Source organism: Oryctolagus cuniculus, chromosome 6 (genome assembly GCF_051225735.1).
Source record: "Oryctolagus cuniculus isolate XC-2025 breed Fujian yellow rabbit chromosome 6, ASM5122573v1, whole genome shotgun sequence".
Taxonomy (NCBI): domain Eukaryota; kingdom Metazoa; phylum Chordata; class Mammalia; order Lagomorpha; family Leporidae; genus Oryctolagus; species Oryctolagus cuniculus.
Window position 1 is genome coordinate 36859037 of NC_142872.1, and position 21778 is coordinate 36880814.

Here is a 21778-nt window from a genome sequence, read left to right on the forward strand (position 1 = left end):
TAAAAAGGGGGTTTAGACTTTTGTTCTAGCCCCCATATTGGGCTTGCTATCTAATTACATAGAAATTCTTACTGATTTGCTCACAATTTTATTGATACAGCATACTGTTCCCTGTCCTTACAAACATGCTTAGTCACATGTATCTCTGAACAGGGAGGTCAAAATAATTTTTTTGCAAATCAATAGATTATCTTGAACCACACCTCCCTCTACTGCATCCTATGTAGGAAACTTTGCAAAAACTGCTTTATAATGAACTTGCTATATGGTTATACTGATAAAATGTATTAGTTCAAATAATGAAGAAATTGCCAGCTTTGAGCACATAGGTTTTGTAAGGAACTTTGTTCCTTATATTTCTGGATGTTTTCTTTCCACTAGGGCTACATTGTAGGCATTGGTGATAGGAATTACTTATGGTGTTAGTTGGCAAAACCAGTCATTGAAGCAAAAGATGTCTAGGACATAGCTGAAACTTTAGTTCTACTCTGACCAGTGGTATGATGTTGGGCACTGCCCAACATTGTTCTGATGACTGTTATGGGTATATATTATACTGGTTGGCATCTATTGACTGAACTTTATTCCTTCCTGGGTGAAAGATTCTCTAAGACAATCTAGGATCCTTAGAATGGAATGAAGAATTAAGCCATTTCTTTCCTAGAAAAGAAAGTTGATGATTCTGGTTTTTGCTTACCATATTATATATTACTATATAATAAGTATGATATAATAACTACTAAGGCTTATGTAGCTTTCAAGAGTTTTCTGTACATTTTCATTTTTCATCTTGGTAATAGTCCTGTGACTATGGAAGGGATCATTGTCCTCCCCATTTTACAAAAAATCAGCTTTTGGAAAATTTGTCATTTGTTAAAGCTACTGAGTACCATATCTTGGATCCATTAAGAATCTTCTGAATTTGTTATGCTCTTCTGTCGCCATCACTTACTTGTCTGAAAACCAGGATTCTAGAGATGATATTAAATCAATTAAAAGAAGATTTGTTTTGAAGAAAAGTCCTATATTAAGGAAAACACCAATATTATTTAATGAGTCAAACAAGTGAATGCTTAACAGTTTCATGAGGAACCTTATCAAGGACTGGACAAGACCATAGCTTTCTCTTTCAAACAACAGAAAACTTCATGGAGTTGATGTAGGCCTGAGAATAGATGCCTGAGTTTGGAATGACAATGCTACTCATACCTTGATAGTACCAGCTGATGATGTACATTTCCACAGAAGAAAACTTCCTGAGCTCCTTGACCCTTTTAAAATATTTTAAAATCTTTACTAAATGTCTAAAACATTGATTTCAAGAGTATATGAATTCATGAATGACTCAGCAAACAAAACAACTGATTATATTTTCATGACCTAAAACAAACTGTAAGAGAAAATCATTAGTATTATAAGAATTTGATTCGGAACTGGCATTGTGGCATAGCAGGTAAAGCTACCTCCTGTGAAGCTGACATCACATATGGGCACCAGTTCATGTCCCAGTTGTCAACTTCTGATCTAGTTCTATGCTAATGGCCTAGATAAAACAGTGGAAGATGGCCCACGTGTTGGGCCACTACCTACTGATGTAGGAGAACTGAATGAAGCTCTTGGCTCCTGGCTTTGGCCTGGCCCAGAGCAGGCCATTGCGACCATCTGGAGAATGAATCTGTGGATGGAAGATTCTCCCCCCGCCCCCCACCACAAACACATTTCTCTCTCTCTCTTTCTCTCTCTCTCTCTCTCTGTGTGTGTGTAATCCTTCCAAAATAAATAAAATATTTAATAAAAATAATTTGATTCATCATAACCTTATATGAGACCTTGACAAATTATTAAACTTCTTGGAAGCCCAGTTTCTTCATTTGAAAAATAGTGTGAATGACACCTATCTTTTTTATTACCGTAAAGGTTATACATAATCAAGAGCATAGTTAGGCCATGATCATTTTTGTATCCACTTCATCAGGTAGTACAGACTAAGTGTTCAATTGATACTCATTGAATTAAATTATAGAAAAAATAAAATAGTGGTCTTAACATTGTTAGTTCTTGAGAAAATGCATCAACCTATGGATTTATTTGATTAAGATACAGCTATAAATGTACAACCCATAACACTGCAGCATCCTTGAGTTCTAGCATCTAACCTACTCATCTTCTCTTCTAGGACAAATGATGTGAGGACTGGTGAAAGCCACATTGGAGAAAGATACCCCCGTTCTGAATCACCTCCCTTCACCTTCTGTATATACAAGGAATTCTTCAAAAGCTCATCTTATTTACTATAGAAAATAGCACAGTGCTGTTGGGAATGGACTCACTGATTTTCAGGCTTTTCCATCTCTTTCCTCCTAGACTCTGTGATCTGAGGTTACATAGACATCTCTACCCAGTCTTTTCTCTGGAAATGTCATCCTGATCACAATGCTGTCTGTCCAACTGCCTGTTTAATAAAAGTAGACTCAGCAGAACACTCTTTCTGGGATTTTTTTTGGTCACTGCTTAGATATTAGGAATATATTTTTTACTGACACTGAATAAACTCTACGTTTTGGCTTACTAAGCCCATGGGTGGATAGAGGATGTTAACTTTTTTCATATTCAACTTTCTATCCTAATTAGGAAAAGTGTCTATAAAAGAGATACTGCAAAAAGCTCTCAGGCAGCCAACAGCTGCATAATGCCCAGGCAGCCAACAGCCAGATAAAGCTAAACCAGCTATGAATAAGCCTCTCTGTAGCTGTCTATCACCCACCACTGCCCCATCTTGTTATTATATTTCTTTTTTTTTTTTTTAACAGGAAGAGTTAGTGAGAGAGATAGAAAGGTCTTCCTTCCTTTGGTTCACCCCCCAAATGGCCGCTACAGCCAGCGCACTGTGCCGATCCGAAGCCAGGAGTCAGGTGCTTCCTCCTGGTCTCCCATGAGGGTGCAGGACCCAAGCACTTGGGCCATCCTCCACTGCCTTCCCGGGCCACAGCAGAGAGCTGGACTGGAAGAGGAGCAACCGGGACAGAATCCGGTGCCCCAACTGGGACTAGAACCTGGGGTGCTGGTGCTGTAGGCGGAGGATTAGCCTAGTGAGCCGCGGCGCCGGCCAATATTATATTTCCATGAATAGCATTACTGTCCCATTTATATAGGCCCCATCCAATGACACAAGTCAGTAATCTCTCATAAATGATCATGTTGCCTCTGGATAATTTCCCAATATAAGGGCCTTGTACCTATAATCTGGGAAAGAATAGGGAAATGAGTTACCAACATGTGCAAGGCTTTACAATGGACTCCCTAAAAGAAATGTACTGTGAGCCATGTACACAATTTACATTTTCTATCAGCTTCAGAAATAGGTAATATTAATTTTAAATAGTCTAATACATCAAAGTTAATAATATAATCAATGTATACCTTCCTGCTTACTAAGTATTTGATACTGGTGTGTATTTTACACTTTTAGTACATCTCAGCTTGAACCAGTCATATACTGAGTACTCAAAAGCTTCCTGTAGATAATGGTTACCATGTTAGACAATGCAACTCTGTCCTGAGAAAACGTGTGGAGAATACTTTATGGTCTAAGGCATTCTCTCAGCTGCAGAAAAAATGTGCCAATTGTGATTGACCTGGTTAGATTCGGAAAGTTAATTTGACATTTTCCTTCTATCTTTTTTTTTCCCAAAAAGTCTGCATTAGGCTTGTTACAGTAGAAATTTTTTTTTATCTTTGTCCTTTGGGACTGAAAGAGAATCAGTCTGTATGCTGTATTCTTTCTATGTTATTAAGGAAAAAGAAAGAAGAATTATAAATCATTTTTTAAGCTTGAAAAATATAGATTCATTTCAGGAAAATTTAGAAAATTTTGTTGAATTTTTTTCTTCTGCAATTTTGGGTTGTGGGATGAGTTTTGAGATTCTATGGTATGTGAGATTGTATCTCTTTCCAGTAAACTAGAAAATCCAGAAACTACATTTTCATGAGTAAGACATAGGCTTTTTTTAAAAGAAGTAGTTATTTTGTTATTCTCATTTTTACATTTTATTGAATTCTAAACAAAGCATGTTTTAATTTCTTTCAATATCATTATTACATAATATTTACAAAAATTTTACTCCACCCTTAAGTTATAACCAATTCTTGAAAATCACTCTGATTATCAGGAAAGGAGTGGGCTTAGGGATAGAGTGAAGGACATGGTAATCTAGAATGGGATGAGACATACAGATGGAGAAACCCCAAGGACTTCAGGGGTAAGAGTGAGTGGTTCAGAGGTCACAAAGGGGATAGGGACCTGGATAAATAAAACTGAAGATGAAGTGAGCCTCGAGGATGGGACATAAGAGTGGGAAGATGGGACATAAGAGTGGGAATATGTGGAACACATTAATTGCCATTAAAAAAAAGTTGAAAGTTGGTTTCTTTTTAGATACACAGACTGTGTCAAGGTATATAAATACCATCTGTGCCAAAAATGTCACAACAAAATGGCTACATTGAATGTCAAGTCAACTACTCTTTGTGTTACTTCTTCAGTTTTGTTCTGACTGGAGGCAAGTTAAAGCAAGTCGTTTAACCGAGGCTTCACAAACCAGCCCTACAATCCTAAACCATGAAGAGGCACGTGGATTGTGAGTTGGAACTAGGGAAAGCAAGAATTTTTTTCTGTCATCCCTTCCTGGCCAGAAGTACAGACTTAATGCATTTCTCTACAACTCTTCCTCAGGCTCCATTTGCAAAGTGTGGATCTTCAGAGATACATGCCTTTCAAACTCCATAGTTTCTCATATAAAAGACTTTGCTTAAGCCTTTCTCACTCCCTCAAGAATTCAGGAACGCCCCCAGAAGAGCACTTATATAGACTATGGATTGGCAACCTTTTCCTGAAAACAGCCAGATAGTAAATATTTTAGGCTTTGTGGAAGACAGCATCTCTCTCACAAGTATTCAGTGCTGCCATTGTGTGAATAAATGCAAATAAATGGATTTATATTATGTAAATAAATCCACCTAACTTTGTTCTAATAAAATTCTACAAATTCAGCATTCTTAATCCATAATCTGAAATCCTAAATTCTCCAAAATCTGATAGTTTTTGAGCATCAATATGACACTACAAATGGAAAATCCAACACTGTGAAACTTTATTTCACACACAGAATTATTAAAAATATTACATAAGAGGTGGGCATTTATTTAGCCTATTGGTTAAGCCACTTGTTAAGATGCCTGTGTCTCTTTGGAGTACTTGGATTTGACCTCTGGCTCTCACTTCTCACTCCAGTTTCCTGCTAGTACAGGCCATGAGAGACAATAGTGAAACTTCAAGTAACTCTGTTCTTGCCACCCCCATTAGAGACCCAAATTGACTTCCAGGCTCCTGCCTTCAGCCTGGTCTAGCTCTCATTGTTACGCTCCTTTGGGAACTAAATCAGCAGATGAGAGCTCTTTCTGTGTGTGTGTGTCTCCCTGACTTTTAAATAAATAGAAAAATAATTTATAAAACTACCTTCAGGCTGTGTGTATAAGAAGTATATGAAATATAAATAAATTGTATGTTTTGACTTGAGTTCCAAATCCAAGATATCTCAATACATATATGTAACTATTCCAAAATATGAAAACATATGAAATACAAAACACCCTGGTCTCAAGTATTTTGGATCAGGGATGGTCAACCTGTATTTACAAAAGTAGGTGATGGGCCTGATATAGACCAGCTCAGTAATGGACAAGCATTTTTGTGTTGTCCTTTCTTGTTATTTGACCAGTCTTTTCCGGCTGTGTTCCCTTAAGCCACCCAGGCTTCTCATTCTATCCTAATGGTAGTGATGCTAGTAAATATTAAAAAGAAAATAATATAATGATAAAAAAAAGTTGTTGATGAATACTTTACATGTTTTAGAAGCTGAGAAATGCAAATGGCAAGATTTACAAGGTGCAATTTGACCCTGTGAGCTGTGTCATGTACTGAATTGCGTGCTCTCAAAATTCTGAAGTTGAAATGCCAACTCACAATGTGACTATATTTGGAAACTGCCATTAAGGAGGCAATGAAGGCTGAAGGAGCTTACGATAGTGAGGCCCTAATCTCACAGCATGGATGCCTTCATGAAAATGAGAAAGGGACACCAGAGGTCTCTCACATGCATGGAGGAAAGTTCTTGGAAGGACACAGTGAAAAGATGGCAGCCGTCTACAAGCCGGGAAGACAGCCCTCACCATAAAATGAATTTCCTGGCACATTGATTGAGGCGTGAGAAAATAAATTTCTGTTGTGTAACTCACCCTCGTTGTGGTACTTTGTTATGGCAGCCCAAACCAACTAATACACTGTGCTCTTTGTCTTATGGTTTGCAGAGTTTTGAGCAAGGCTAGGCTCATGTGTTACACAGTTAAATCAAGAATGACTCCTCTCTGTGGACTTCACCAGTGATGGCTGATATCCCACACTGTTCACTCTTAGGAAGAAGCAAAACAGGATATCCAGTTCTATCCCTGATACCAACCTGACACACAGATTCCTTTCTGGTTCCAGTTTTGAAATCAAACTTGTCTCTAAACAATATGTTACGGAAAATCATTCATATCTGAAGGATAAACAGAGAGAATGACTTTGTCAGTTGTACATAGATTTCCGGTGTTACGCTTTTATATAATTTCCTGGATGCTGGCTTTGGCCTGGCCCATTGGCTAAGTTTGGCTGGTGAAGACACGTAAGGAATGAACCAGTGGATGGAAGATCTCTCTCTTTGTCATTCACTTTCTTTTCTTTCTTTTTTTTTTTTTTTTTTTTTTTTTTTGACAGGCAGAGTGGACAGTGAGAGAGAGAGAGACAGAGAGAAAGGTCTTCCTTTTGCCGTTGGTTCACCCTCCAATGGTCGCCATGGCTGGCGCGCTGCAGCCAGTCCACCACGCTAATCCGATGGCAGGAGCCAGGTACTTATCCTGGTCTCCCATGGGGTGCAGGGCCCAAGTACTTGGGCCATCCTCCACTGCACTTCCCTGGCCACAGCAGAGAGCTGGCCCGGAAGAGGGGCAACCGGGACAGAATCCGGCACCCCGACCGGGACTAGAACCCGGTGTGCCAGCGCCGCAAGGCGGAGGATTAGCCTAGTGAGCTGCAGCGCCGGCCAAAAAGCACAAAATTCACTTTCTATTAATCTATGTTTTTGATAAATAAAAGCAAATTTTAGGAAGATACTGTTCTATTCACAATAAAGTGACTATAGATAATATGCTATATATTTTTCTTTTAAAAAGTTAAAACAGATTTTAAATGTTTTCACCATAAATAATGTTTGAGGAAGTAGATATGTTTAGTCTTATTGGACATTACACAAAGTACACATGTATAAAATATCACAAGGAACCCTGTAAATATGTATAATTTTATGTGACAGTTAGAAATAAAGATACAGAGATATGAAAACTCTGTGCCCTGAGGACTTTGCTTTGAATCCTCTAACATCACTTTTTTGTCATTTGCAAGGTGGAGATATTAACATTATCTGCCAGAAAGCTAATGTGAGGGCCACGTCAGGTCACGTGGGTGAAAGTGTTGAGTGACTGAAAATCACTGGACTGTGGGAGAACTAGTAAAATAATTTGAAATTAATTATGTAGACAGACAGAATTATGTAGATATGTGTACAGGGAAATGTGGCAATACAAAAGCACTTCAAAAATTTGGTGTAAGATTAATCAACACATAAATTTAGGTTGATATAAATATATTTTATATCCATGCATATGAATAATGTGCATCATGCAAAAACTATGAATAAATTTCAGTATTTCTTGCACCAACCTAACTTATCTTTGAATTCCACCATAGGCATTTTGAATTACCCTTGTATCATGGTTAAAGTCTTATGATATATGTGACAGTATTCTAAAATCAGCACTTTCTTGATAAATATCCATTTTGGTCATGAAATGGAAAAATTTTTGAAGAGAAATATAAGATTTTAGAGAATAAGGTCTCCCTACTGTTAATGACATGACTAAATAGAGTGTGCTTAATCTTTCTGAGTTTGTTGCTCTAACTGCGAAATAATAATGATATGATTTGCATATTTCATAAGTTTATTTTAGCCATTCAACAAGCAAATGCGTGTTAAATTCCATTGTAGAATATTGTGATATATCTTCCTACTCCAGAAGCAAAGTACTGTCAGTGTTAACTGTTAACATTTCCTGTGTACTTAAAGAACTGTCCTCATTGCCTCTACTTTCTATTTCAACTCATCTGTGTGTAATATAACAATGATGTCCTTGATAAATGTTATTTTAATGTTGGTTTCTTCTTACTATACCCATGATTGTATTTGTTCTCCAGTACAGTGTTGCTGTTGTATTTGCATAGGATCATTACATAAAATATCTTTGAGTATATTTGTTTCCCCATTCCTTCTCTCTACTGCATATCACTCCACTCTCCTGTGGTGATCCAGCAGAAGGGACAGAGGTGAATGTAGCTTTCTCTGTGTGGTCTTTATGCAAGTGAAATCACAGCTAATGTTGAGTGGAGTTGTAAAAGTAGCTACAGTGGCTCACAGTGGACTGGAGTAGTTCCTCAGAAGCTAGGCATGTTACTGTCTTGCATCTCCTTTGGACTTTCTGTAAAGTTTGCAAAAAAGAACCTCCTTATAAAAGGAGAACAGAGAGAGAGAGTAAGCATTTACCTTTGGATAGTATTTTAAACTTCTCTGAATATTTTTCACATTCAGTATTCCCTTGTGCTAGAGATGGATTTGGGCATATTTTATTTTCCTTAAGTGCAATCTTAAAAATATTTTCACAGTATGTTATGCCCTATACATTTTTTTTTTTTTGACAGGCAGAGTGGACAGTGAGAGAGAGAGACAGAAAGAAAGGTCTTCCTTTTGCCGTTGGTTCACCCTCCAATGGCCGCCGCGGACAGCGCGCTGCGGCCGGCGCACCGTGCTGATCCGATGGCAGGAGCCAGGAGCCAGGTGCTTTTTTCCTGGTCTCCCATGGGGTGCAGGGCCCAAGCACCTGGGCCATCCTCCACTGCACTCCCTGGCCACAGCAGAGGGCTGGCCTGGAAGAGGGGCAACCGGGACAGAATCCGGCGCCCCGACCGGGACTAGAACCCGGTGTGCCGGCGCCGCAAGGCGGAGGATTAGCCTAGTGAGCCGCGGCGCCGGCTGCCCTATACATTTATAAGAATATTCGTGTGCTTTAAAAAGCCTGTCCCATAATAGAAGCTATCTTTGGTACTTGTCCCAGGGAAACTGCTATGAAGGTTAAGATTAAGGTAGTTCACTGATAATCAGAATATTTTACGAAAGAAAACAAAGAGGAAAAGAGAAAGAGAAAGAAATGATAAAAGGAAGAAAATGACCTTAGGAACATGAGAGTCTTGATGGACATCTTAATGTTTTAAGTGGCAGCTAAAAGAGAATTTTCTGGATTGCTTGGTACCTAACACTGACTTTTACTACCTCAATGGATCCCTCTTTTCTATCATATGAAAGCTTAGTGATTAATTTGTCCCCTTTCATGTCATGTACTCATTTGGCTTGCTTGATTTAAGAATGTAAGATGCTTCATTTCAGGTCTCCAAGGGCTTCCTTCAAAAATATGATTTCTCCTGTAGGAAGAGTTCTGGTTCAATTCTTTTTTTTCTCTTTCGGCTAATTATGGGTTGTACTGAGTCTCTTTGGAGCTTTGGCAGATTCCACTTAGAGGAGCAGAGTCCCCAGGATGGCTGAATGGCAGGCAAGAGCCATCCACAAATATGGATCTGGATCTGACTCCTCAGTGGAAAATTATCTGAAGGAAACTGATCTCAGGTCTGTCTCTATGAATGTGATTCTTCCACAAGAAAAATATTTAGAGTCATTTTTTCCAAATCATACGTCACATTGAAATATATCCTCTGTTTCTGTGCAAGTTGAGGGCTGGTGATTGCCCATATACTGGTGGGGAAGATTCAGATCATCTCATCTAATTTTAAAAAGACTCAGGCTTTTTTTTCTTTTTTTAAGGATTTTTTATTTATTTCTTTGACAAGTAGAGTTACAGAGAGTGAGAGAGAGAGACAGAGAGAAAGGTCTTCCTTCCATTGGTTCACCCCCCAAAATGGCCGCTACAGCCTGCGCACTGTGCCAATCCGAAGCCAGGAACCAGGTGCTTCTTCCTGGTCTCCCATGTGGGTGCAGAGCCCAAGCACTTGGGTCATCCTCCACTGCCTTCCCGGGCCACAGCAGAGAGCTGGACTGGAAGAGGAGCAACCGGGACTAGAACCCTGTGCTCATATGGGGTAGCGATGCTGCAGGCGGAGGATTAGCCAAGTGAGCCAGGGCCCCGGGCCCACACTCAGGCTTTTTTAAGTAAATGGGGATCAAACATGGGCAGTTTAATCTCCTGCTAATTTTAGCACACAAATGAGGACTTTGAAATTCCTCATTTATAAGACAAGCAAGAATCCAAACAGAATTCAGAACAGATCCAAAAAGAATCCAAAACAGATCAAATCAGACCAATAATAGTGCATATACTCTGAGTGTCACCATGTGAAGAGGACTCAGTTAATTATGCACACAAGTAAAAGAAGGTATCATACTGAGACAAGAGATTTAAAACTATGATCTGATTAAAAAGGTCTCAGGAAAATTCAGGACAGCTGGGAAAGATGAGGATGCATGCGGAACCACCACAAGAGAGAGCAGAGTTTTCTCAATGTTCTCAGCTCTGGGGATCCACAGAGATCACTGACAGCATGAGTTTAACATGCAGAGTTAGACTTTCCCTTGGTAAAGAGATGAATTTTCTTGTAGACAATCTGAACATGAACAAAGCCTCTGTACATTCATCTATCGAGAGCACAGTGGTTTGTTTAGCACTGACTGGCTACAAGCTTGTTCACTGTGCTTGAGAGATTTGGGTGGTTTTTCTGGCAATACAAATAGGTCGCGAGAAGTCAAGAGAAGTGTTATGTGGGGAATGGCAACACAAATAGATAAAAAGAATTCATGTCATCAAGGAGTTTTAAGACTAGCCAGGAAGTTAGATTTTTAAAGAGTTGATTATTATCCAAGGTAACAAGGACAATAATCCAGAATGCTAAAAGTTTAATCAATCGATCAGTCATTTCTTTTTGAAATTTGCCAGAAATATTTTTAGCAAGTTGAATACAATAATGTATTAAAAAGCTAACATCATGTTCAGTTGAGGCTTGTCTCAGAAATTACAGTTGGTTTACCTTTTGGAAATCACTTCTGTGTAAAACTGCAGATGTCATTGTGGCAAACGTGACTGAAAATTGTGCTTATTTTCCCCATCTTTATTCTTCCAACAAATCTTAGTTATCTATTTCTTTACTGGTTTGTTAATATTCCAAAGCCTTCATTCTGCTAGCTTGGATATTTTGCAAGTTTTTCCTGGTTGGAGGGTTGTTCTGATTATTAGTCTTCCAATTCCACAAGTGGAAGTCAGAAGTGGAAAACACATATGACAAAGTTTTAGGGCTAGAGAATATGTTACCAATGAAAGCGTTAAGAAAGATCTAAAGAAAGTAACACAAGGATCACTAAGACATTCAAGAAATTCTATGGACAGGAATCATGGTGGAAGATGGCATTCAACAAATTCAAATATTGGAAGTTGCTTCCTCAAATCTGCCTTCCATGAGAAAGTATTTATTTAGTGATTTTCCCCTACCATGATACTAAGCCCCAGGAGCTTAAGCATATTGCCCACCTTTATCCCAGCTGGATTTCCAGTGCTCCTCATAGTTCCTGACAAATAGAATCCCAGACTGCAGAAGGCCTGTGGGAACTAACGGATCTCCTCCATCATTGCCACTTCCTATTCTACCTTAGGTGGTTCCATATATTTTTCATTCTGACCCAAATTATTAGTTAATGCAGTAGAATATGTGCTCTTTTCGACTGTGGTATTTCCTCACATTATTGCCTCTCTTGGATTGCCTGCCAAGGGATGGCATCTTCAGTGATCCGTTCCCGCCTCCCAAGTCTTCTCCTGCTGAGATTTGACCTTGGCTTAAACTGAACAGTTGGCGTCTCAGGGTCTGTTCAGTCCAGCACACAATGCTTCAATGCTTTCTCTCTCCTATCTACTGCATCCCTTCTGAAGTCCTAACACAGGATCCTTAAAGCACAGATACAAAACAGCACATTACATTCTTCTTCCTTTTCTTTCTAAGATGGGGCAACTGTGGGCTGGGAGTTGGGTGAGTGGGTTTCTGGCCCACTTGTATGTGCTTTTGGCCTTTGGCTTCCACTGTTCTTGCTCCGTTGCTGGAGGAATCTCTGGGAAGTGGAAGGAAACAATGGGCTGTGCTTAATAAAAACATGGTGGCCCAGATTGTCTCAGGAGTAGGCAGCTCTGGACATCATACCAAAACTTACAGTCTTCTGGGAGAGTGGAGTACTTTGGAGGCAGGATGATGTCCCTAATAACACAATTCACATCATAGCATATTTGCAAAAACTCATGTAAATTACTTATTGATAATGTTGCAGAGTAAAGATCAAGGCCCAGAGGATATAAGGAAGACCAGATCCCATGTGCAATATTAGCAACACAGAACGTTAAATGTGGTCCTAGGCCAGGCCCTGGAGCATGCAGATGCCATTCTTCGGGTCACACATGCTGCTACAAGGGAAGGTGATCCTGAGGAAGGATTTGATCACTGACTCCTCGCTTTAATGTGTCTGGATTAAAATACCTTTGGGGACTCCATAAGGTAGCACAGAATGATTTTTCTTCCCATAGGCTCTCTAAGAATTGCCCCCAAGGGAGTCTAACAATAAAATTCAGAAGATTTTAAGCATAGCCAAACATGCCTGAAATACCAGAAATCTTTCCTTAAAGCAAAGAGGCAATCTCTGTGGCATGAGCAAGTACTGTTTCCTCTGTTGAGGTTCTCTTGTTGTCTAGAAACCTCTAGTAGCCCAACTGTTGTTAAAATAATTTAGTGAAACTTTAGGTAAAGAGTTGCCTTTTCAAGATATCTAACATAACTCTACAGTAACATAATACAATTATGCACATATGGAGTATTCAAAAATAAATGTAAAATACATAGTATAAAAAACTACACATGGATTTCATTAGTTTTGCACCAAAATAAACTTTTTAATTCCGTTGTGCATGAATTTTTTGATGTACACTGGAAGCACAGCTACTGATTTACTTTTGAGTCTTCACAGATCTCTCACTTGTATCTATACTTTTAATCTTTAAAGTAGTTAGTCAAGGTTTAGCTACTCCCAAGCATTTCTTCTTGTGGAAGGGTGGACTGGGCTTTCCACATTCAGTACACAGAAGACCCAACAGGCAGACTGAAGGTGGCTGTCCATTTCAACGTTGTCTGTCTGATGTCCTGATTATTTACTACGTTGCTGATTGAATTAGACGGAAATACCTGGAGAAAATATCTCAGAGCATCATTTCAAAAGCACCCGAGGAAAATGGCCAAATGCTTACTAGTATTCTGCTCACTCTCATTCTTCATCCTGACACATTTGGTGTTCACTTCTGGTAAGACTTTTGGATAGCCCTGGCAGGCATGTAAAGTTGATCTGTGGGCTTTGACATCCAATCTGAAAGAGGGTGTTTTGAATTTCTTTGAAAAGAATCATAACTGATTATTAAATCTATGTATGCATTTAGAAGGGTATTATGTGGTTGTCTAAAAGACTCTAGGCCAGTTAGTAGAGGCGTAAGTTTTCCTATCTGTTCCGCGCTGATTGAAACCTGCGCATGGGGCAAGGAGCGTGGACGCTTCAGGGATGTCAGTGTAATGGTGTGTGCCTCCATCAGGGTGCATCTCAGAACTTCAGGACTTCGGAAAATGCTCTGCCATCTGTTTGAGCCGATCATTATATTTTATTCCCTCTACTAAAGAAGAAGTCGTCTTGGCTTTTCACATATCTACCCTGAATTTCTGAGTATTACCTAACAGTGTTCTCTCTCTGTTCAATACAGGGCTTGAACCAAAAGACCACAAAGTTCTATCATTCCCTATTTCTTTCATGTGTTGGCTTACAACTCTCAATCATCTAGAAATACATGTATAAAGAAATGTTTCCAACTGTTAATACTTCCTAGGAAATACATTAGAACACTTTGATTCTATGAATGGATTAAGCTATGATTTATCAGGGATATTTTGTAGTAATTTTTATGTTCTATTTATTTATTTATTTATTTTTGGTTTCAGGACCTCGACACTGGTGGCCACCACGTGGAACAGTTAAGGTAATCTTCCAGTAGATTTTCCAGATTGAATATTCTTTTTTTCTTTACTTTTTAAAAATTTTTCTTTAATTTTTAACAGATTCAATATGATTGTAAATACAATTCTAAGAACATAATGATATTCCCTTTGTCTTTCCCTACCTCCCTCTCCCTACTTCTTCCCACCCTCTTCCCCTCTCTCTTTCTGTTTTCAGTTTTTGAGAGAACATATATTAAAGTTACATCACATTAAGAAGGCTTAATACTTCACAAAATTAGATTAACAAGTGAAAAGCAAAAAGAATCTAGTTTAGTGGGAATATTGACAATGGCTATAAACAATAATTGAATGGAAAAATGGCCAGGTCACACATATATAGTCCATTTTACAGTAATCACAGATTATTAAAACTATAAGGACTAAGATTCTAACATGAGATTTCTTTGGAATTATTATTTTGGAATCTCACTGCAGCAAAGTTATTCATTATGTTCTTCAAAGTCTGTTCACATGAAAGTGACAGCTGCACTGCAGGTACAGGAGTCAATAGTAGGATGATTCAGCCTGGAAACTATGCTGAAATTTGGTCTTAGGTACACCAGAGAACGCTTTGTAGTGCCTGGCAAGTATTTATGAGCCTTGACAACTGCCGGGGCAAGAAAGGTTCTTAAGGGCCTACAGACTCCAACAATTCCTGCTCTTCAGGAGGTTGCAGTTTCTTGGAGGGATTGCTCCAAAATGCCCGAGATGTTCTGAAAACAGTTGTGCGAATTTTGAATAAGGAAAGCAGCTCTTCAGATGTGATTATGATGGAGGAAAATGAGAATAGAGAGAAATTTCTTAGCAGGGCCAGAAATTATGTTGGCAACTTACATGAGAGCAAAATGCAGACACCTTTTTTCTGCCCACCTACCCTGTAAGCACTGCATGCACTATGAGATCAATAAATGTTTGATAAGTAAGGGAAAGGATGGATGCAAGATTATTCTTTTTATTTTGATGGAGTTTTGCTTCACTGCACTGCTTCACTTTATTTGTGATTTAAGCTTTGTCTACTTGGTGAATGTTCAATTTTATGTATTATTTTTAAAATAATACATAATGAGTTGACTGGTGAAAAAGCTATCTTGAAAGCAGCTCAGTGGAGCACCTGTCAGAGTCTACAGCTCCAGCAAAAGAACCTGAAGAATTTGTCCAGGATTAACACTCTTGTCTCACAGTTTCAGTTCTGGAATTTTTCTCTAAAGAGGTGGTCTCCTTTCTCATCAATCCATATTTATCACCTCTACTGGCTATAAATACAGTATTGAAGAAAAGAGATTTCCTTCTGTTATGAAAGAAACAACTGTGATTTGTAGTAAATGCTGTAAATAAAAGAAATAGGCAAATAAGATAAATAATATTTTTTGAGGGTAGAGATACTACATGAACAGTGTGGTAAGTGAAGGCTTCCATTTCATGGGGACAGCTAAGCTGGGATCCGAAGAGTGAAAAGGAGCCTCCGGGGTGGAGAGCAGTAGGACCTTACCTACGTGATGCACTCATAGAAAAGCTGTATGACTAGGGTGCTGAAAGGAAGAGGATGAGGTAGATGTTAGTTAGTGAGGCAGGTGAGGATGCTCACCTGACAAATGTGTATCCTACTCCAAAGCAGGAGGGAGAATTTATATTTATAGACAAGGATACTAACTATTCTTGCTCAGGTTCAACTATTTATATCTCATTTATTCATATTGCAAATATTTTTAGAGCAATGACTAAATGCCAATCTGTATACTAAGCACACACTGGATATCCTAATCAGTCTATCATTCTTTTTAACTTTCAGGTGAAGTGTCCATATAAGAAAGTAGACTTGAGTTGGTACAATGGAACAGCGAACCCTTGCCCAGGCTTAAAACAACCCATCTGTGGAACCAATTTTATCACCTATGAAAATCCATGTATTTTGTGTATTGAGAGCTTGTGAGTATTACTGGGGAAAAAGAAGAGAACCATGACTAAGTCTATCCATAACAATTGTGATCTATTGCTCTTACCAAGTGTATCAGCTTGAAAGCCAGGAATTTGCTCTACCATGCACAGATTATAATTAGCACCATTCAGAATATGTGGAAATGGAAAGCCCACTAGAATACAAAGCAGACTTACTGCACATCATGGTGTTCCTTGGGTCTTACTTTTTCATATGCCTGCTGATGGATATCTACTTGGAGATCTCAAGTATACCCTTAAGACCCAAAACATCGATTTAAGACACAGTGTGGTTTTGCCTTCTCTTAGACCTCTTATCTCTGTTATGTATCTGAAACTCTGAACTAAGTTTAGGTGATTACAAAGAGTCAATGTTTAGTTTTCTGAATGCACATGACATGGAATCAGGGATTAGACCCTAAAATACACAGCATAATAATTCCTCCTTGATCCTTGTATCAAAGTACCAGTGCATTTTACAGGGAGAGAAACTCCCCATGATATCAGACCGTTGCCATTCTGTAATTTTGTGCAAGGACTAATGAAAACAATGTGTAATCTCTAGGGCGTCCTCACTGGTGAGTAATATAGCCAACATGTGGGAGCATTGACAGAATAGCCAAAGACTGATGTGCCTTAAAAATCAAAAATTCAAGTTGAAATAAATGGATTATTTTCAAAAAGGCTGTCATTTCGGCCATGCTATTTTCAATAGTATTTTGACATTGTGGCAAGATAACAAGATAGGAAATCTAGTAACCTGGCTTCCTTCTTTAGTCAATTATCTTTATACTCTGGAACTTAGTTTCCTCAAATATAAAATAAAGGTGCTAGCTAGAATAATTTTAAGGTATTTTGTATTGCTGCGACCTTCACTTATTTAGTGAAATGTTTATTGTAACTCTTCATTTAGGAAATCTCATGGAAGGATTAAGTTTTACCATGATGGACGATGCTAACTGACTGGACTTGGATGAGGAGAAAGAAATTGCCATTTTTTCTTCTCCATGAAAAGCTTCCTATTGTACCTTGGCCCTCCTCTACTCCTCCTTAGTGTTTCTTGGTGACAGAACTGTCCCTTACTGATCTTAGCAAATAGTTCAAGGTTCCATCCATGGAACCTCTCCCTTCATTGATTTGTAACTTTCCTATTCTCCCGAATAAATAAACTTCTTTAAAAGTCTGGTTTGATTTGTGTCTGAGATCTGTGTCTAAAATCTCAGAAGTAGAACAATTTGAACATTGGAGCCATGAGTCAAAGGTGGACTCTCTAATGCGTGAACAGTGAAGCAATCTATGCAAAACTTCCAGGTTGTCTTCCAGAGAATATCACAGAACTTTCTCCTACACATCTTCGGTATTTAAAAAAACAGTAGGAACTGTGGGACATTGTGCTCTACCTGGCCAGTTCCTGATGCTCAGCTTCTGCAAACTCCTCAGTAAGCATTCTCGTATTTAGACTCAGCCTTGCAGCCGAAGCATTTATACCTGCCTAGCTTAGATCAACAGTTTCCTGTTTGTTCAGTGGCCTTTCTTTGCTCCATAGAAGAAAGTCTACATTGTTGGTATCATGAGTGCCCTATTGGTCACTGGTCTTTTTCTGAAAAGGTCTGGATACATTTTAACCTTTAGGACTTAAAGGGTCATTATTGGGACATGTTCCTCTTCATTATACCCCTTTGTATGAACAAATATATGAGTTACATGAATGTAGGCCATATATGTATGTATATATTATCTGACTGACATGTAAGTCTATATTATCTGTTTACCTCTATTAATAGGAAGGATAGAAGAAAAGGTACTAACATGCTCTCTTCTCAGTAGCTTGCTCTGTGCTGGCCTGGTAAGGAGCATCTGTCTGTTCTGCCATGTGAGGCTGTGCTCAGAATATGTGTATGTTTTATTAGATCTTTGCTCTTAATGACTCCGTTGATTACATTGTGGCTGCGTGGCTCCAGGGAACAAGGAAGAAGTCATCTTTGGTCAATCCATTTTAGAATATGAGGAGCAAACAGCCCCAGGGACAAGATAGTCTCAGTCTTACAAAATGTCGCTTTCCATCCCTCCGAGTCCTGGGCCATGCAGGAACCCCAGAAACTCCAGAGAGGATTGCATCCCAGTGCTATTGTTCTAACTTCACATTCATAACTCTTTTCTTTTTTTATCAATCCACCATTAATGTCATCCAGTAGATTTTTTTCATCTCACACAGGCACAGTTTCCAGACTTGAATAGGACCTGGGCTCTGATGTACCTAATCTTGGGTGACAGGGAGGCCCCTCACACTCAAACACCAGTCAGTGCCCTGATGAGCCTCTCTCTGGTTCTCGTAGGCTAGAGCGTAAAAACTCTGGCCATTTTGGCCTCTCCTCCTCAGCTGTGCATACTCAACTCAGGGTCCTGCATCAGTTCCTTTTTCCTATTCCTAGACTCTGTCATAATGAGGAAATGAGGGCCAACCACAAGCTTAACATATTTGTCTCTCACTTCTTTATCAATGTTCTTTAATGCCTGATGATTTAGTGATTTTTGTTCACATATTTGTTTGACTCTTCATAGTTTCAAGTAAGAAAGTATATATGTTTTCTCTTACACCATATTGTCTGAAAGCAGAAGTGGACTTTATCATGCCATTGGACCTATTTTTCCTTCAGATTTTTTCTAAATTGTAGACTAGGGTACAATGCCAAAGTTTTATTTTTTCTGAGAATTTCAAAGGACAAGTCTTGTGCTCTGCTGTATTAGAAATATTTTAGTGAATAATAAAGTTCTTACTTAAATTTGATACACACAAGAGTAAGAAAACAATTTGAAAACAAGATTTTTTCTTGGCCGGCACCGCAGCTCACTAGGCTAATCCTTCGCCTACGGCGCCGGCACCCCGGGTTTTAGTCCTGGTTGGGGTGCCGGATTCTGTCCTGGTTGCCCCTCTTCCAGTCCAGCTCTCTACTGTGGCCCAGGAAGGCAGTGGAGGATGGCCCGAGTGCTTGGGCCCTGCACCTGCATGGGAGACCAGGAGAAGCACCTGGCTCCTGGCTTCGGATCAGCGCAGAGCGCTGCAGCGGCCATTGCGGGGTGAACCAACGGTAAAGGAAGACCTTTCTCTCTCTCTCTCTCTCACTGTCCACTCTGCCTGGCAAAAAAAAAAAAAAAAAAAAAAAAAAAAAAACAAACAAGAATTTTTCTGTCATTTGATAGGAGACACTTCCAAAAAAGCCAGCATGTATCCAAATGAGATTGTCTTTTTCCAGTAAAACCCCCAAATATAATTTTCACAAAATGCTTATGGCTGCCCACATAAAAGGAGCTTCCCACTTTGTGGTCCTCACTCTAATAGTCACTGTGTTTCCCTCTCCCCTCCCCTCCCCTCCCCTTCCCTCCTTTCCTCCTCCTTCTTCTTCTTCTTCTTCTTCTTCTTCTTCTTCTTCTTCTCTCTCTCTCTCTCTCTCTCTCTCTCTCTCTCTCTCTCTCCCATTCTTTCCCCTACTCCTCCTTGGCAGCTGATTTGAAATTCATCTTGTTGGCCTTACTTTCTACTCTCTAATTATTGATTAACCCTAGGCTTTTGTCATTTCTGTCTTCTCCTTGCCCATCCATCCTACATTCTGTGCTTGACAGTCCCACTCACCTCTGTCCTTCCCCTATTGCCCCTACAATGTAAAATTCACATATTCATATCATGAGACCATACCCATTTTCATAATATCAGATACTGGGCATCTTGATATCGTTTGCTCAGGAAAAGTTTCTGTCAATATGTCCAATACACGTCCTATTTTTTTTCTTCTAAGTATGCTCCTATATATGTTTTGATGTAATTAAACTAATTGTCATTGTTCTCTAAGTCCTTTCTCAAACTCAATTTCAATTTAAAATTTCTATATATTCCTTAAAGCATCTTCAGTATTAATTATACCCACAAGCAACCCACATTATTATGACTTAATAGATTATTTTGATAATCATCTTAACTGTTACCTTTGGCTCCATTATATATTCCCAAACATAATTCTTTGACCATTTACAATCATTGAAAAAAAAGAGTTAAAAAATCACCACCGTTTGTGAGTAGTAATACAAATAAATAGCTTAATATGATTTATAGGATGCTTTATTTCATCTGATTCAGACCCTCTCAATGTGCAAACTGAACCATAGTAAACTCTAGCAGGACTTGTAATAGACATATTTGACCATAAGGTGGCAATAAAGAATTGCTGTTTAGACTAACAACTTAAAAAATGTGGTTAACGTCTCATATACTAGCAGGTAACTAATGTTCTAGGAACTGCAGGTTTTTTCATCATTTAACATGATAGTATTCTTCCCAGGAAGCTGAAACATCTGAACTTATAGCCAGGCTTATTACTTTTTTAGGTGTCACATTGGATCGTAGAGCTGGGAATATTTTTAACTAAGGAAATGTTACTGACTAAAGAACTAAATGTTAAACTAATTCTGTGTAGATTGTGTTTTTCTGATTAGTTTCCTTTTACCCAGCGCCTCCCCCTCCGGAATTTTATCAATTCAAAGGAAAAAAACCTCAGTAGACTCTTTCATACATTTTCCAAACAAAAATTAGAAATTATTTGGGTATAGACCTGTGGAAGCAGACAAAATGGTTCCTTGTTATTTGATAACATTCAAACAATAAGACAAACTTACATTAATTCTCTTCACTATTTTTATATTATTAATTTTCTTTAAAATTAGTTATTTTTATTACTATTATTTTACACAGATCAGAATAGTATATACATAATATTTTGAGACATGTATAAAGTACAGAATGTTTAAGTCAAGTTAGTTAACGTATCACCTCACTTAGTTTTGATGATAAGATATTTGAAATTATTCTCTTAGCTGTCATAAAATATCAGATATTTGTACATTATAGTCATATTGCTATGCAACAGAACTCGTAAAATTATATTTTCTGTCTAACTGAAATGATGTACCCTTTGATCTCGAAACCTCAGTCTCTGGTAACCAGCATATGCTGTACTATAGTTCTCTCAGTTTTACCTGTTCAGATTTCATCTGTAAATGTTTGCCTTTCTGTGCCTGGTTTATTTCACTTAATATACTGACCTCTATGTTCCTCCATGCTGTCAAAATTGACAGAATTTCCTTCTTTGTCAGGGATGAATAGTATTCCATTGTGTTTGTGTACCACATTTGTTTATCCACCCATACACTGACAGACTCTTGAGTTGGTTCCACATCTTGGCTACTGTGAATGGTGTAGCAATGAACGTGGGAGTGCAGATGTTTCTTTGACTTGCTCATTTCATTTCCTTTGGGTTTATCTCCAGAAGTCAGATTGTAGAATAATGTGGTAGATCTGTTTTTAGTTTTTGGAGAAACTTCCATATTATTTCACATAATGTCTATACTAATTTACATTACCATTCAGAGTATATAAATGTTTCCTTCTCTAACACTTGTTTTCTTTCATCTTTTTGATACTAGCCAGCATAACAGGGATGAGGTAATGCCTCATGTGATTTTAAATTGCATTTCTCTAATGATTGGTGGTATTAATTAATCACCTTTTTA

At 38.5% G+C, this 21778-nt stretch overlaps 2 protein-coding genes across 3 annotated transcripts in view; both read left to right on the forward strand.

Moving 5' to 3' along the window:
• SPINK5 (serine peptidase inhibitor Kazal type 5) overlaps positions 1 to 2480 on the forward strand; it is a 94320-nt gene extending 91840 nt beyond the window's left edge. For both annotated transcript variants that reach the window (XM_089336040.1, XM_008255208.5), the window contains exon 33: positions 2177 to 2480. In XM_089336040.1, the coding sequence (XP_089192166.1) occupies positions 2177 to 2185 (9 nt within the window). In that variant the 3' untranslated portion in view covers positions 2186 to 2480. The remainder of the gene's footprint in view (positions 1 to 2176) is intronic.
• An 8908-nt stretch (positions 2481 to 11388) lies between these two features.
• On the forward strand, positions 11389 to 17393 carry SPINK14 (serine peptidase inhibitor Kazal type 14 (putative)). The gene is made up of 4 exons (XM_089336042.1): positions 11389 to 13542; positions 14225 to 14262; positions 16071 to 16207; positions 17130 to 17393. The coding sequence occupies exons 1-4, from the start codon at positions 13473 to 13475 to the stop codon at positions 17173 to 17175; spliced, it is 291 nt and encodes a 96-aa protein (XP_089192168.1). The 5' UTR covers positions 11389 to 13472; the 3' UTR covers positions 17176 to 17393.
• Positions 17394 to 21778: the final 4385 nt, after the last annotated feature.